At 47.7% G+C, this 18237-nt stretch overlaps 1 protein-coding gene across 1 annotated transcript; it reads left to right on the top strand.

Annotated features, from left to right (window-relative positions):
* Positions 1–4552: 4552 nt before the first annotated feature.
* On the top strand, positions 4553–17458 carry MYPOP (Myb related transcription factor, partner of profilin). Its single transcript, XM_073642075.1, has 3 exons — positions 4553–4709; positions 13354–13791; positions 16169–17458. Exons 2-3 carry the CDS (start codon positions 13389–13391, stop codon positions 16783–16785), a joined length of 1020 nt encoding a protein of 339 aa, XP_073498176.1. The 5' UTR covers positions 4553–4709; positions 13354–13388; the 3' UTR covers positions 16786–17458.
* Positions 17459–18237: the final 779 nt, after the last annotated feature.

Genomic DNA, 18237 nt, shown 5'->3' with positions numbered 1-18237 from the left:
CTGGGGTATAATACAGGATGTAACTCAGGATCAGTAATGTAATGTGTGTACACAGTGACTGCACCAGCAGAATAGTGAGTGCAGCTCTGGAGTATAATACAGGATGTAATTCAGGATCAGTAATGTAATGTATTTACACAGTGACTGCACCAGCAGAATAGTGAGTGCAGCTCTGGAGTATAATACAGGATGTAACTCAGGATCAGAAATGTAATGTATGTACATAGTGACTGCACCAGCAGAATAGTGAGTGCAGCTCTGGAGTATAATACAGGATGTAACTCAGGATCAGTAATGCAATGTATGTACATAGTGACTGCACCAGCAGAATAGTGAGTGCAGCTCTGGAGTATAATACAGGATGTAACTCAGGATCAGTACAGGATCAGTAATGTAATGTATGTACACAGTGACTGCACCAGCAGAATAGTGAGTGCAGCTCTGGAGTATAATACAGGAGGTAACTCAGGATCAGTAATGTAATGTATGTACACAGTGACTGCACCTGCAGAATAGTGAGTGCAGCTCTGGAGTATAATACAGGATGTAACTCAGGATCGGTATGTAATGTATGTACACAGTGACTGCACCAGCAGAATAGTGAGTGCAGCTCTGGGGTATAATACAGGATGTAACTCAGGATCAGTAATGTAATGTATGTACACAGTGACTGCACCAGCAGTATAGTGAGTGCAGCTCTGGAGTATAATACAGGATGTAACTCAGGATCAGTAATGTAATGTATATACACAGTGACTGCACCAGCAGAATAGTGAGTGCAGCTCTGGAGTATAATACAGGAGGTAACTCAGGATCAGTAATGTAATGTATGTACACAGTGACTGCACCAGCAGAATAGTGAGTGCAGCTCTGGAGTATAATACAGGATGTAACTCAGGATCAGTAATGTAATGTATGTACACAGTGACTGCACCAGCAGAATAGTGAGTGCAGCTCTGGAGTATAATACAGGATGTAACTCAGGATCAGTAATGTAATGTATGTACACAGTGACTGCACCAGCAGAATAGTGAGTGCAGCTCTGGAGTATAATACAGGAGGTAACTCAGGATCAGTAATGTAATGTATGTACACAGTGACTGCACCAGCAGAATAGTGAGTGCAGCTCTGGGGTATAATACAGGATGTAACTCAGGATCAGTAATGTAATGTATGTACACAGTGACTGCACCAGCAGAATAGTGAGTGCAGCTCTGGAGTATAATACAGGATGTAACTCAGGATCAGTAATGTAATGTATGTACACAGTGACTGCACCAGCAGAATAGTGAGTGCAGCTCTGGGGTATAATACAGGATGTAACTCAGGATCAGTAATGTAATGTATGTACACAGTGACTGCACCAGCAGAATAGTGAGTGCAGCTCTGGAGTATAATACAGGATGTAACTCAGGATCAGTAATGTAATGTATGTACACAGGGGCTGCACCAGCAGAATAGTGAGTGCAGCTCTGGAGTATAATACAGGATGTAACTCAGGATCAGTAATGTAATGTATGTACACAGTGACTGCACCAGCAGAATAGTGAGTGCAGCTCTGGAGTATAATACAGGATGTAATTCAGGATCAGTAATGTAATGTATGTACACAGTGACTGCACCAGCAGAATAGTGAGTGCAGCTCTGGAGTATAATACAGGATGTAACTCAGGATCAGAAATGTAATGTATGTACATAGTGACTGCACCAGCAGAATAGTGAGTGCAGCTCTGGAGTATAATACAGGATGTAACTCAGGATCAGTAATGTAATGTATGTACATAGTGACTGCACCAGCAGAATAGTGAGTGCAGCTCTGGAGTATAATACAGGATGTAACTCAGGATCAGTAATGTAATGTATGTACACAGTGACTGCACCAGCAGAATAGTGAGTGCAGCTCTGGAGTATAATACAGGATGTAACTCAGGATCAGTACAGGATCAGTAATGTAATGTATGTACACAGTGACTGCACCTGCAGAATAGTGAGTGCAGCTCTGGAGTATAATACAGGATGTAACTCAGGATCGGTATGTAATGTATGTACACAGTGACTGCACCAGCAGAATAGTGAGTGCAGCTCTGGGGTATAATACAGGATGTAACTCAGGATCAGTAATGTAATGTATGTACACAGTGACTGCACCAGCAGTATAGTGAGTGCAGCTCTGGAGTATAATACAGGATGTAACTCAGGATCAGTAATGTAATGTATATACACAGTGACTGCACCAGCAGAATAGTGAGTGCAGCTCTGGAGTATAATACAGGAGGTAACTCAGGATCAGTAATGTAATGTATGTACACAGTGACTGCACCAGCAGAATAGTGAGTGCAGCTCTGGAGTATAATACAGGATGTAACTCAGGATCAGTAATGTAATGTATGTACACAGTGACTGCACCAGCAGAATAGTGAGTGCAGCTCTGGAGTATAATACAGGATGTAACTCAGGATCAGTAATGTAATGTATGTACACAGTGACTGCACCAGCAGAATAGTGAATGCAACTCTGGAGTATAACACAGGATGTAACTCAGGATCAGTAATGTAATGTATGTACACAGTGACTGCACCAGCAGAATAGTGAGTGCAGCTCTGGAGTATAATACAGGATGTAACTCAGGATCAGTAATGTAATGTATGTACACAGTGACTGCACCAGCAGAATAGTGAGTGCAGCTCTGGAGTATAATACAGGATGTAACTCAGGATCAGTAATGTAATGTATGTACACAGTGACTGCACCAGCAGAATAGTGAGTGCAGCTCTGGAGTATAATACAGGATGTAACTCAGGATCAGTAATGTAATGTATGTACACAGTGACTGCACCAGCAGAATAGTGAGTGCAGCTCTGGAGTATAATACAGGATGTAACTCAGGATCAGTAATGTAATGTATGTACACAGTGACTGCACCAGCAGAATAGTGAGTGCAGCTCTGGAGTATAATACAGGATGTAACTCAGGATCAGTACAGGATCAGTAATGTAATGTATGTACACAGTGACTGCACCTGCAGAATAGTGAGTGCAGCTCTGGAGTATAATACAGGATGTAACTCAGGATCAGTAATGTAATGTATGTACACAGTGACTGCACCAGCAGAATAGTGAGTGCAGCTCTGGAGTATAATACAGGATGTAACTCAGGATCAGTAATGTAATGTATGTACACAGTGACTGCACCAGCAGAATAGTGAGTGCAGCTCTGGAGTATAATACAGGATGTAACTCAGGATCAGTAATGTAATGTATGTACACAGTGACTGCACCAGCAGAATAGTGAGTGCAGCTCTGGAGTATAATACAGGATGTAACTCAGGATCGGTATGTAATGTATGTACACAGTGACTGCACCAGCAGAATAGTGAGTGCAGCTCTGGGGTATAATACAGGATGTAACTCAGGATCAGTAATGTAATGTATGTACACAGTGACTGCACCAGCAGTATAGTGAGTGCAGCTCTGGAGTATAATACAGGATGTAACTCAGGATCAGTAATGTAATGTATGTACACAGTGACTGCACCAGCAGAATAGTGAGTGCAGCTCTGGAGTATAATACAGGAGGTAACTCAGGATCAGTAATGTAATGTATGTACACAGTGACTGCACCAGCAGAATAGTGAGTGCAGCTCTGGAGTATAATACAGGATGTAACTCAGGATCAGTAATGTAATGTATGTACACAGTGACTGCACCAGCAGAATAGTGAGTGCAGCTCTGGAGTATAATACAGGATGTAACTCAGGATCAGTAATGTAATGTATGTACACAGTGACTGCACCAGCAGAATAGTGAGTGCAGCTCTGGAGTATAACACAGGATGTAACTCAGGATCAGTAATGTAATGTATGTACACAGTGACTGCACCAGCAGAATAGTGAGTGCAGCTCTGGAGTATAATACAGGATGTAACTCAGGATCAGTAATGTAATGTATGTACACAGTGACTGCACCAGCAGAATAGTGAGTGCAGCTCTGGAGTATAATACAGGATGTAACTCAGGATCAGTAATGTAATGTATGTACACAGTGACTGCACCAGCAGAATAGTGAGTGCAGCTCTGGAGTATAATACAGGATGTAACTCAGGATCAGTAATGTAATGTATGTACACAGTGACTGCACCAGCAGAATAGTGAGTGCAGCTCTGGAGTATAATACAGGATGTAACTCAGGATCAGTAATGTAATGTATGTACACAGTGACTGCACCAGCAAAATAGTGAGTGCAGCTCTGGAGTATAATACAGGCGGTAACTCAGGATCGGTATGTAATGTGTGTACAGTGACACAGAGAGGGGCTGCTGTCTTCTCATGTGTAAAGGAACTGTCGGGAATCGGGATTTGTGAGGGTCGCAAATTTCCCCTTATTCTGCCGGCAGAGGGCGCACGTTCTCCCTCACACATGCGCACTGCCCTCTGAGCTCTGCAGACTTGTCAGGCTCTCTACCTGTAGTGTGGGTGTGGCTTGCAGTTATGGGCGTGGTTAGGTGGGTCTCTACGTCCCGCTGTCTAACCGCACATCTACATTTGGTTACATTGCGCCATCTGGTGGCGGAATGTCGGGTGTGCAGAAATCCTTTCCATGATGCTCCGCGCTGCGGGCTGTGAGGATGACGCAGTGCGGCGCATGCTCCTTGGGCGGCGGGAGGAGAGGAAGTGGAAGAGGTGGAGCAGGAGCCGGAGCGGCTACAAAAAGGTAAAATCCCCCGAAATCACCCCGGATACTGAGCCCCTGCCCCGCCCCCACCCGCAGAGCGGCCCCGGAGCCTGAGCGCCCTCAGAATGAGGCCAGAGAGCCGTGTCCTCCCACATACACAGCTGGGAGAGCTCCAGAGATGTGCTGGAGAGCAATGCATGGCCATATATACCTGGAGACCACTGTATATACTCCGAGACCACCATATATACCTGGAGACCACTATATATACTCCGAGACCACTGTATATACTCCGAGACCACTGTATATACTCCGAGACCACTGTATATACTCCGAGACCACCGTATATACTCCGAGACCACCGTATATACTCCGAGACCACCGTATATACTCCGAGACCACTGTATATACTCCGAGACCACTGTATATACCTGGAGACCACTATATATACTCCGAGACCACTGTATATACTCCGAGACCACTGTATATACCTGGAGACCACTGTATATACTCCGAGACCACCATATATACCTGGAGACCACTGTATATACTCCGAGACCACTGTATATACTCCGAGACCACTGTATATACTCCGAGACCACTGTATATACTCCGAGACCACCATATATACTCCGAGACCACCGTATATACTCCGAGACCACTGTATATACTCCGAGACCACTGTATATACCTGGAGACCACTATATATACTCCGAGACCACTGTATATACTCCGAGACCACCATATATACCTGGAGACCACTATATATACTCCGAGACCACTGTATATACTCCGAGACCACTGTATATACTCCGAGACCACTGTATATACTCCGAGACCACTGTATATACTCCGAGACCACCGTATATACTCCGAGACCACTGTATATACTCCGAGACCACTGTATATACTCCGAGACCACTGTATATACTCCGAGACCACTGTATATACCTGGAGACCACCGTATATACCTGGAGACCACTGTATATACTCCGAGACCACTGTATATACTCCGAGACCACCATATATACTCCGAGACCACTATATATACTCCGAGACCACTGTATATACCTGGAGACCACTGTATATACCTGGAGACCACTGTATATACTCCGAGACCACTGTATATACCTGGAGACCACTGTATATACTCCGAGACCACCGTATATACCTGGAGACCACCGTATATACCTGGAGACCACCGTATATACTCCGAGACCACTGTATATACTCCGAGACCACCATATATACCTGGAGACCACTATATATACTCCGAGACCACTGTATATACTCCGAGACCACTGTATATACTCTGAGACCACCATATATACCTGGAGATCACTGTATATACTCCAAGACCACCATATATACCTGGAGACCACTGTATATACGCTGAGACCACCTTACATACTCTGTGACCACCGTACGTACTGTGAGACCACCGTACATACTCCGAGGCCACCATATATACCTGAAGACCACCACATATACCTGGTAACCATCATAAATATCCGGAGACCACCTTATATACTCTGAGACCACTATATATACTCAGTAACCATTGAATGTAATAGGAGACCCCTGTATGTACACAGTATCCATCATATATACCCTGAGACCACCACAATTTCATCAGTCTGAGACAGAAATCCCGACACCTCCGGCCTCAGCTGCCATCACTGAGGTCATGAATGGTCGTCTGATGAAGGAAATCCTCAGGATCCGCTGCCGGCAGCTACTGTGTGATCACCGACCCATGACGTCTCCTATGGAGACAAGTCCGGAGACGCTGCAGCCATGGGAGCCGGTTGAGGCCACGCTGGCGGCTCACAGTAGTGTGAGGAACATGTGGCCTGGGGATGTGGTAGAACAGCATGTCGGACACTGTCACGTTCCCTCGTGAGACCTGTTCATGGCGTCACCCACGTGGTGTCCAGATTGACCTCCGGCTATTACTGCATTGAAGAGGACGGACCTCCACTCCAGCCTCCATTGCAGTCTCATTTGTCACCATTCTCAAGGGCAATCATGGTGCAGTGAGGTTGTTGGACACCTGTAGCCGGACGCCTGGCCCGTAGCCCAATGTGGGGCAGACGCCTCTTGATGGTTGGTGTGGACGCCGATGCCTCAGGCTCGGTGTGTGACCTGTAATGTCAGGTGCAGCACAGATGGCTCACTACGCGCCATTCTTTGAAGATGATGAGACCATGAGGGAACGTCACATCGGTTCTACTCTTGGGGCTCTGATGAGAGGGGGGCATAATGTCCTTTGGCCGTACCCCTTTAGGCTTCATTCCAGCTGCACTAACACCTCAGAGTTGCATTGATTTGTTGGTGGACTTTCTCCAAAATGTCCCAGGCGTTTTTCCACATGACACCCCCAGGCCACATGTTGCTGGTGTTTCTATGAGCCGCGCTGCGTCCTCAAACTTAATCCTGTGGCTGCAACGTCTCCACACTTGTCTCCATCGAGCACATCGGTGATCACACAGGAGCTACCAGCAGCGGATCTTGATGATTTCCTTCCACAGGCTGCTCCCAGCACGTTAACCCCCTGAAATGCTGCAATCAAAGTCAATCTCAACATTTCCGGGGCAAGCAGAGGTAAGAGCCCCCATCTTGTGAGCACGGGGTCCTGATCGTTACCATGGTGTCATGATGACATCTGAGTCACCAGATATCAGGAAGTTAGGTAGACTATGCTCATTGCACAATCTACCTACCGTATTTTTCGGACTATAAGACGCACCGGACCACAAGACGCACCTAGGTTTTAGAGGAGGAAAATAAAAAAATAAAAATTTAAGCAAAAAATGTGGTCACGATGCACTTTTAAGGGGGAGGGGGTCTTCTGCTGAGACTGGTATAGGGGTAATGTCCCCCAATTCTGACAATATCCCCCATCCTGGTATATATGCTGCCCCCTTTCTTTTATATGTGGTCCCCATCCCCATCCTGATATGCATGGCACCCATCATCCCTGTCCTGGTATGCATGGGACCCCTCATCCCTGTCCTGGTATGCATGGCACCCCTCATCCCTGTCCTGGTATGCATGGCACCCCTCATCCCTGTCCTGGTATGCATGGCACCCCTCATCCCTGTCCTGGTATGCATGGCACCCCTCATCCCTGTCCTGGTATGCATGGCACCCCTCATCCCTGTCCTGGTATGCATGGCACCCCTCATCCCTGTCCTGGTATGCATGGCACCCCTCATCCCTGTCCTGGTATGCATGGCACCCCTCATCCCTGTCCTGGTATGCATGGCACCCCTCATCCCTGTCCTGGTATGCATGGCACCCCTCATCCCTGTCCTGGTATGCATGGCACCCCTCATCCCTGTACTGGTATGCATGGCACCCCTCATCCCTGTCCTGGTATGCATGGCACCCCTCATCCCTGTCCTGGTATGCATGGCACACCTCATCCCTGTCCTGGTATGCATGGCACACCTCATCCCTGTCCTGGTATGCATGGCACCCCTCATCCCTGTCCTGGTATGCATGGCACCCATCATCCCTATCCTGGTATGCATGGCACCCCTCATCCCTATCCTGGTATGCATGGCACCCCTCATCCCTATCCTGGTATGCATGGCACCCCTCATCCCTGTCCTGGCATGCATGGCACCCCTCATCCCTGTCCTGGTATGCAGGCACCCGTCATCCTTATCCTGGTATGCATGGCACCCCTCATCCCTATCCTGGTATGCATGGCACCCCTCATCCCTATCCTGGTATGCATGGCACCCATCATCCCTGTCCTGGTATGCATGGCACCCCTCATCCCTGTCCTGGTATGCATGGCACCCCTCATCCCTGTCCTGGTATGCTTGGCACCCCTCATCCCTGTCCTGGTATGCTTGGCACCCCTCATCCCTGTCCTGGTATGCTTGGCACCCCTCATCCCTGTCCTGGTATGCTTGGCACCCCTCATCCCTGTCCTGGTATGCATGGCACCCCTAATCCCTGTCCTAGTATGCATGGTCCCCCTAATCCCCATCAGGCTGCACATAAAAAAAAAAATAAACACTCATACTCACCTTTCTTCTCTCCTCCAGCGCTGCATCCTGTCTGCCTGCACTGATCTCTCCATGTGAGCCGCGCATGACGTCACTGCCATGCGCGGCTCACAAGGAGAGATCAGCTGCCGGAAGTCACTGCTCCCCACGCCGAGACTGTGTGCGCGGGGAGCAGTGACTTCACTCTCCTTCATAGCCGGCACACAGTGTAGCCTTTCTGCGGCTGCTGCTGCCAGCTATCTCCTGTGCCCGCTCATTAAAGGGCATGAATATTCACCCCCTCCTCACACCCATGGGGCGTGGAGAGAGGTTGAATATTCATGTCCTTTAACAGCGGGCACACGAGATAGCCGGCAGCAGCAGCCGCAGCGCGGCTACACTGTATACCGCTATTAAGGAGCATGAATATTCAGTGCTCCCCACGCCCCATGGGGCGTGTGGAGCAGTGAATATTCATTTTCTTTAGCAGCGGGGACAGTGTAGGCTGCAGCAGGCGGCTGCTGTCTCCTGTGCCCCGCTCCTCCACCGATACCGCTCCCCCCACACCACACATAAATATACACCCCCCAACATTCGGACCATAAGACGCACCCCCCATTTTCCTCCAAAATTTTGGAGGAAAAAAGTGCTTCTTATCGTCCGAAAAATACGGTAACTTGTGTCTGCAGCGCTGACAGGCTGTATAGCACAGGGATGCTGCTGCTGCATCCTTATGCTGTGCAAGCGATCAGCATGCAAAAAATGAAAGTCCCATAGTGGGACAAAGTGTAACAGTGCAAAAAAGTGTCAGACAGTGAAGACATTTTTTTAAAAAAAATATTTAAAAAAAATGAAAAAATAATCCAAAAAAATAAATATACTGTACCCATAAATAAATATTATTATGAAAAAAAAAAACACATTTGGTATCGTAGCATCTGTAACGACCTGACCTATAAAACTTTCCCACTAGTTAACCCCTTTAGTGAACACAGTAAAAAAAAGAAATAAAAAAACGAAGCAAAAAACGATGTTTTATCATCATACCACCAAACAAAAAATGGAATAAAATGCAGTCAAAAAGACAAATGTAAATAAAAATGGTACCGCTGAAATCCTCATCTTGTCCCGCAAAAAACAAGCCGCCATATGGCTCCAACAGCCGAAAAATAAAAAAGTTATAGTTGACAGAATAAAGCGATGCAAAAAAAAATTATTTTTTCTATGTTGATTAAAAAAACTATATAAATGTGGTACCGCTGTAAACGTACTGACCCGAAGAATAAAGCTACCATATTAATTTTACCACACGCGGAACGGCATAAAAAACAAAAAACAATTCCTGAATTGTTGTTTTTTGTTCATTCTGCCTCCCAAAAATCAGAATAGAAAGCGATCAAAAAATGTTACGTGTTCGAAAATGGCATCAAGAAAAACGTCAACTTGTCCCGCAAAAAACAAGCTCAAAATGTGGTTTTGCAAAAAAAAAGTTTTTTTTTAGTGTGTGACAGCTGTCAATCATAAAAACCTGATATAAATCTGGTATCACTGTAATCACACCGACCCGAAGAATAAAGTCGTCTAATCACTTATACCACACGAGGAACGGCGTAAAAAATAAAATGTTGGGGTTGTATTAGGGTTGGGGTTGTATTAGGGTTAGGGCTGTATTAGGCTTAGGGCTGTATTAGGGTTGGGGTTGTATTAGGGTTGGGGGTTGTATTAGGGTTGGGGGTTGTATTAGGGTTGGGGGTTGTATTAGGGTTGGGGTTGTATTAGGGTTGGGGTTGTATTAGGGTTGAGGTTGGGGTTGCATTAGGGTTGGGGTTGTATTAGGGTTAGGGCTGTATTAGGCTTAGGGCTGTATTAGGGTTGGGGATTGTATTAGGGTTGGGGATTGTATTAGGGTTGGGGATTGTATTAGGGTTGGGGTTGTATTAGGGTTGGGGTTGTATTAGGGTTGGGGCTGTATTAGGCTTAGGGCTGTATTAGGGTTGGGGGTTGTATTAGGGTTGGGGGTTGTATTAGGGTTGGGGTTGTATTAGGGTTGAGGTTGTATTATAGTTGGGGTTGTATTAGGGTTAGGGTTGGGGTTGTATTAGGGTTGGTGTTGGTTAAAAAAAAAATGATGACAATATGGCGACTAGTGTTGAGCGCAGGTGCTCACTACTTGAGTTTGCATCGGGTGCTCGGTTATGCACTGAGTATCGCGGGTGCTCGAGTCATATATTTTGCGGCTGTTATACAGCTAAAAAAAAAAAACACGCAGGGATTGCCTGCCATACATGGGAAATTCCTGCATGTTTTTTTTTGGGGTGTATAACAACAGTGATACATGCGGTCGGGGACTCGAGCATGTCACTCGAGCACCCATGATACATGGTGCATACCCAAGTACCCGATGCAGACTCAAGTAGCGAGCACTTGTGCTGAAGACTAATGACAACTTATTCAATATAATGACCTAATGTTATCAAATTCTGTGTCGTACCTCTGGGTTCAAAATGTTCCCTATACCCCTTGATAAAATCGTTGATGGGTCCTTGAGGGGTCTAGTTTCCAAAATGGGGTCACTTGTGGGTGGTTTCCACTGTTTAGGCGCGTCAGGGGCTCTCCAAACGCGACATGGCATCTGCTCTTGATTCCAGCCAATTTTGGGTTCAAAACACAGTGCTCCTTCCCTTCTGAACTCTGGCGTGCGCCCAAACAGTGTTTTCCCCCCACATATGGGATATCTGCTTACTCAGGAGAAATTGCACAACAAACTGCTTGGTGCAATATCTCCTGTTACCCTTATGACAATGCAAAATTGGGGACCGAAAAACATTTTTGACTGCTGCAGAGTCTGCAAGCCTTTCACCTATACAAAATCGGATAGACCTCCATCAGTGCTCCTGGGTCTGACTCCTCTCAGTGTTAGAGATAGCAGCATGGAGCAGGTGTATACTTCATATCAGACTGAAGGGAGTAGGTACAAAACTTAGCCTGTAGATAGGGAGGGGGGCACAAGAGGAGGAGGTAAAATCACTGCAGTAATAATGCAGCTGTGCTGATGCAGGATAGCTAGTGAAGACAAAAGCACCCTGTATACTTACAGACATCATATTCAGCCTATATTACCGGGAGAGACACACAGATCTCACATCCAGCCTATATTACCGGGAGAGACACACAGATCTCACATCCAGCCTGTATTACTGGGAGACACACAGACCTCACATCCGGCCTATATTCCCGGGAGAGACACACAGACCTCACATCCGGCCTATATTACCGGGAGAGACACACAGACCTCACATCCGGCCTATATTACTGGGAGAGACACACAGACCTCACATCCGGCATGTATTACTGGAAGAGACACACAGACCTCACATCCGGCATGTATTACTGGGAGAGACACACAGACCTCACATCCAGCCTGTATTGCTGGGAGAGACACACAGACCTGACATCCAGCCTATATTACTGGGAGAGACACACAGACCTCACATCCAGCCTATATTACTGGGAGAGACACACAGACCTCACATCCAGCCTATATTACTGGGAGAGACACACAGACCTCACATCCAGCCTATATTACTGGGAGAGACACACAGACCTCACATCCGGCCTATATTACTGGGAGAGACACACAGAGCTCACATCCAGCCTGTATTACTGGAAGAGGCACACAGATATCACATCCGGCCTTTATTATTGGGAGAGACACACAGACCTCACATCCAGCCTGTATTACTGGGAGAGACACACAGACCTCACATCCAGCCTATATTACTGGGAGAGACACACAGACCTCACATCCAGCCTATATTACTGGGAGAGACACACAGACCTCACATCCAGCCTATATTACTGTAAGAGACACACAGACCTCACATCCAGCCTATATTACTGTAAGAGACACACAGACCTCACATCCAGCCTATATTACTGTAAGAGACACACAGACCTCACATCCAGCCTATATTACTGTAAGAGACACACAGACCTCACATCCTGCCTATATTACCGGGAGATGCATTCAGACCTCACATCCGGCATGTATTACTGGGAGAGACACACAGACCTCACATCCGGCATGTATTACTGGGAGAGACACACAGACCTCACATCCGGCCTATATTACTGGGAGAGAGACACAGACCTCACATCCGGCATGTATTACTGGGAGAGACACACAGACCTCACATCCAGCCTATATTACCGGGAGAGACACACAGACCTCACATCCAGCCTATGTTACTGGGAGAGACACACAGACCTCACATCCAGCCTATGTTACTGGAAGAGACACACAGACCTCACATCCGGCCTATATTACTGGGAGAGACACACAGACCTCACATCCGGCCTATATTACTGGGAGATGCATTCAGACCTCACATCCAGCCTATATTACTGGGAGAGACACACATACCTCACATCCAGCCTATATTACCGGGAGATGCATTCAGACCTCACATCTGGCATGTATTACTGTGCACCCCCAAGTGTCCCTACTCATCAAGTACGTTATCCTTGATACCACAGGCTTTTGTGGCCCTGGGTCTGCTTAGTTTTGAGCTGTGTGACACGCACAGGGGTCCGGTGGGATTTCGGGTCTCTTGGCTGAGTGCTGTTTTTTGTTGGACCGACCGGTATAATCAGTTAAATCTTTTTTCTCCATTCTCATTTAGCCAAAACACTGGAGGCCATCGTGAATGCCCTCGCCATGTCTGGCGACACGGAGGAGGTGACTCGCCTCCGTAAGCCCAGGTTTTCTTATGAGGAGAACCAGATCTTGATCCGGGAAGTGCGAGCCCATTATTCTATGCTGTACGGTGCACAGAGCCGACGTCTCAGCGTGGCGGAGCGACGCCGTGTGTGGGAGGGCATCGCCGCGAAGATCAACGCCATCACCAACTGGAAGAGAACCGCCCAGGAGGTGCAGAAACGCTGGAATGACTTTAAGAGACGGACCAAGGAGAAGTTGGCTCGTATCCCTCACTCCACGCAGAATGGCACAGCAGAGGACGTTCTCACGGCGGAGGAGGAAACCATCTTTGCCATCCTGGGGCCGGGGGTGGTGCCTGGGAGGGATTCCTATCTCCATGGGACGCGGCTGGGAGCTATGGGTGAGCATAAACTGCAGATACTTCCAGTTCTCGGTGTTTTGTAGGACTCCAGTCTGTGTTTCAGATCTGAGGATTTCAGGTGCCCGCTCTCCGGACCGCTGTAGTTAGAGAGACTCAGGTCAGTGATGTTATTATGGTCTGCTGTACTTTATAACCTTAATCTTCTCCTCAGCCTCCTCATCGTGCTGACGTCCTCCTGTCCTCACCGACTCCAGATACAAAGAGCAAGTCAATGTTGAAGGAAAGGTGTAATGGTTACCCCAGTGATCGTCATCTTCACGGACCTTCAAGGGGTTGTCCAGCACTTCTCTATTGCTGACCTATCTTCCATATCGGATCTGCAGCGCCCCCTCCGATCAGCTGTTTGCACATCTGACCACCACCAATGCTGCACAGTACAGAGCTGGAAGAACACAGCGCCATGCGTTGTGAGGTGGCAGTTCTCGGTACTGCAACCCAGATGCCATTTACAGCAATCGAAATTTAGCTGCAGAACCCAGAATGGCCAGTAGATGTGCTGTTCTGGCTCCGTACACTGTGCACATCCGGCGCCATGGGAGCTGCAAACAGATGATCACTGGAGGGGGGGTGGTGACTGGGTGTCAAACCTCCACCGGTATGATATCGATGACCCAAATCGTGCACGAGAGACGGGGCCCCATTTTCAATCCCCTTCTGGTTGTTGTAATGTGAAAAAATGCTGAAAAATGATGTTGTCTACTGAGCCTGTTTGCAGGAGAGACTTTGCAGTCAGGACACAATATTCAGCCACAGAGTTTTGCAGAAAATGCTCCCAACAGATAAAACACAGTGATGGGGAAAAAGTAAGTACCCCCATCCATGGAAAGTGTTTATTTTCCCATCCGCGTGTACATTGGTGTCTACTCCTCAGTTACAGAAAATAAAGGGACAGAACTAAATGAAAAGAACAAATCACAATTTTGTGAATTAATATAAGTTTCACCGAACTTCATAGAGAAAGTAAGTGAACCCCCCCACCTTGATTTTGCGACTGTTAACAGGCACAGGTGTAGCAATGAGAGGATCTTGCAGGAACCATCTGTGTCCAAGGCGTCTTCACACTTGACAGTTTTTTTGCTGTGATTATAGTAAAAGAAGTGATGAGTTTGTTTTGGCAGCTGGGAATGCACAAGCAGCATATAGGACCGTGGTCTCCAACCTGTGCGGACTGTCGGGGGATGCTGGGAGTCGTAGTTTTGATTGAAGCCCAGTGATATAGGGCACGGCGGGCATCAGGAACTTCTGGGCTTATTTTTTGTTGTGCCGTTATGTATCATCCAAACCCTTTGCAGCGAGACAAGATCTCCATGTCTGGAGGCACACAGCTCTGGGACACTTGACTAAGAAGGTCCCAGATGCCAAAGATAAAGCAAAACAAGCGGCATTAGTCCTTCTGCCCCGAACAGCAAGATCACACGCTGCACGCAAAGAGCTGGTGACTTCTCTTAAGTCCAAAACTTTATTTCAGGACCTACAAGAAGCGGCCACCAGTACTGGAGGGGAGAGAAGGGGCACACCGGACATCTACTTGGGAGGTGCTAAGAGGAGACCATCACCGTCTAGGAAGATCAGTCCCAGAAGACGTATCTGAGAAACCGAGAGCTTCCGTCACCGCAGGCCTTCTGGGATCATGTGCTATGATCAGAGTCAGCAAAGACACAAGACACAGTGTAAAGCATGGCGGTGAAGATGGTTCTGTGGCCACAGACTTGGAAGGAATGTGAGAACCATTCATTTCTTCTTCAGGCTGTTCACCATTTAGCTCAACCGAAAGTGAATCTTGTAACTTGACAATAACCTTTATCATTCACTAAAGAAACTGAGGTTTCCCGAATGTCCCGTCCCACAGGAGACGATGCCGTGTAGTAAATAATAGAAGAGTGCATTTCTGTCACTTCCATGCTTTATCTTCAGTTTTCGTTCACTCTCTGGAGAGGACTCTGAGGTGTTCGTCTGTAGGGAAAAAATACTTTGTGGGGGCACTTACTTTTCTCTATGACTGTGTTTTAAACTTGCAGATGTTCCCTCATTAGCACGGCCTCGATAGGACCTAGAGTATCTGCTGCACGGGTCTGAACCTCCATCACCCTGACGCCCAATGGCCACAAGATTTTGAAAGCTAAGCGGCAGCCAGTGGGCATCACGGTGGGCAGAGTGCCAGCGGCAGCGTGTGGTATCGCCCATAGAACAGACTGTAAGAATTATTACGAGGACCCTGCACCTTATTTATTCCCCCTTTCTGGGAGCTCTCCGTATTAGTTATTTTGGTGTCAGTGTTTCCGCCTGTAGTTATGACCTCGCATGGTGGTGTGAGGACACTGCACACAGCTAACACAATGTCTCTTCTCATCCGCAGATTTACATTTAGCCGGCCCTGGCTCATCTAGTGCTGAGAACTCTCTGAGTGGTCCCTGCTTCCCCCCGGAGCCACCAATGCTGCTTCATCCTAAGGAATCTGCTTCCCCAACACCTCAACTTCACATCGTTCAGTTGCCCCAGCTGAGCCCCTCGCCAGATCCCTCAGATGGGGACTCTCCAGAACAGCTGCCCCCCTGTTCTCCGTTACTTGCCCCCGGTGGTGTCAGTCAGCACTACGACCCGACAGTTGCCATGCTGAGAGCCCAGCAAGAAACTGCAGAAGCTATAAGGCACCTTACCTACACGCTGCGGCAGAGTATGGACCGTTTGACCAACGTCCTGGCCACCCTGTTGCCTCTTATACCCCCCCAGCCAGCGTCTCCGGCCCCCTCGGCCATTATTGAACCTGTTTACTTCCCCACAAAGACAGAGCCCGATTCTGAGCCTTGTTCTGTAAGTTATGAGCTAGAGAGTCACGATGCACATGAAGACGGAGCGCAGGAGACGACAGAAGTGCAGCCGCAGCCTCCGTCCTCCCCGCCGCCCCCAAACAAGAGGAAGAGATTTTCATACTTGACGTCACGTAAACGCAGAGGCAGATGGAAAAACCTATAGGTGTTGGCGAACTGTACGAGGAGCCGCAGAACTTCAGACAGAAAACGCTGAAATCTTCCAGACGGCTCCTTACGTTTGTTTCTGTGTTTGAAATGCGACTTCCACAATCCTCTTGTAGTAGGAATTGTTGGGAATAGTGTAGTACAAGCGCAGCTGACAAGGACCTCGGCCTGAATCTCATGCTCCTCTGCTCCTACTCAATGGGTGATGAAAGTATTTGCGGCTTTGCACCCTTATGTCCTCCCTTATACACCTCGTCCCTCCGTTCTAATTCGAGATGTCTCCCGGAGGAAGCCTCCCGATAGAGCACACAGGTTTGAGGGTTAGAAGCAGGGGCTGAGCGCACGAAAAGATCCTCGTGCCATGACGAAGCTTCAGTAGATTTCAGGTCTTGTACTGCTCGACTGATGGGGGGCCGCTGGGTAGAGTACGGGGGCCGCCCGTCCAGTGTTCGTTTCCTGCTGCTCTCAGGTTTTCATATGGAAACGTTCAGTGTTGTGACGGACGTCTCCGGTCTTGTCCTCCTCTCGACACCCACGTGGCTAGCCCAGAAAGCAATATATATGTATAGAAATCCGCATCCTCACTAGATGGTTTCCCCGCCTCGTTAAGTAGACGGATGGGCGCATTGATTCTGTATGTAAATAACATATTAAAAGCTTCTGATTCTTAACATGGCATCATCCTTAAAGAGAGGACAGAAAACTGCGCGGTGAGTAATCTACCCGGGAGATAGGTGAGTGCACCCGAGGATACGGTGCAGCGCCCGACAAAGAGAGGACGAGAGAGCGGAAGAAAGAGCCGGACGGCATCGTGACATGTAGTCACTAGTCCGCCCCCTATCCCCAGAAATAGCTGCTATCAGAAGACAGTAGGTTGCATTTTCCCAACATACTGACTACCTGCGGCCTGAAATGGTTGATATCAGAGGACAATTCCCTCACACGCGTACTAGAGAGGAGATGGCAGGACCGGCTCTTGCAGTGTAGGTATTTAGCCCTGCGGTCTATCCTACCTAATATGGGTGCACATGTGCCCATTGGTCACTCATTAGGGCATCTGATGGCATGTTTTTGTTTGTTCCTTCTTGGCAGACATTTTGGCATGTCCTAGGAGGAAGAACCATATCGGTTGTCAATGTTAAATTTGCTTTTCAGAAACTGATACAAAACGATAATTTTGTTTATTAAATTCTGATGGATTTCAGAAAAGAACATGGTAAGCCGGGGGTTTATGGTGCAAGCAGTAGTGTAGCGAGACCAGGAAAAGTGCGGAGAATCTGCAACTGGGCTGGCAGCAGATCCATCAAAGCTTGCAGTTTTCACGTGGCAGCACACTGCCGCCCTGCCCCTGCCACGTGAAAACTCAAGCCTAATACATTTCCTCCACCGTCCATATTTCGGTAGAGCCGTGTGAATAAAAAATTTGGCATTTCATAGGCTGAAGACATAT

The sequence above is a fragment of the Phyllobates terribilis genome, unplaced genomic scaffold (genome assembly GCF_046119375.1).
Source record: "Phyllobates terribilis strain yellow unplaced genomic scaffold, ASM4611937v1 Scaffold_7__3_contigs__length_470593459, whole genome shotgun sequence".
Taxonomy (NCBI): domain Eukaryota; kingdom Metazoa; phylum Chordata; class Amphibia; order Anura; family Dendrobatidae; genus Phyllobates; species Phyllobates terribilis.
The sequence above is the reverse complement of the archived record's forward strand: the minus strand, read 5'-3'. Positions and strand labels throughout refer to the sequence as shown.

Coding starts and splice junctions, on each gene's coding strand:
- MYPOP (XM_073642075.1), top strand. CDS start 13,389: ATGTCTGGCGACACGGAGGAGGTGACTCGCCTCCGTAAGCCCAGGTTT. Junction 13,792..16,168: donor GACGCGGCTGGGAGCTATGG/GTGAGCATAAAC, acceptor TCTCATCCGCAG/ATTTACATTTAGCCGGCCCT.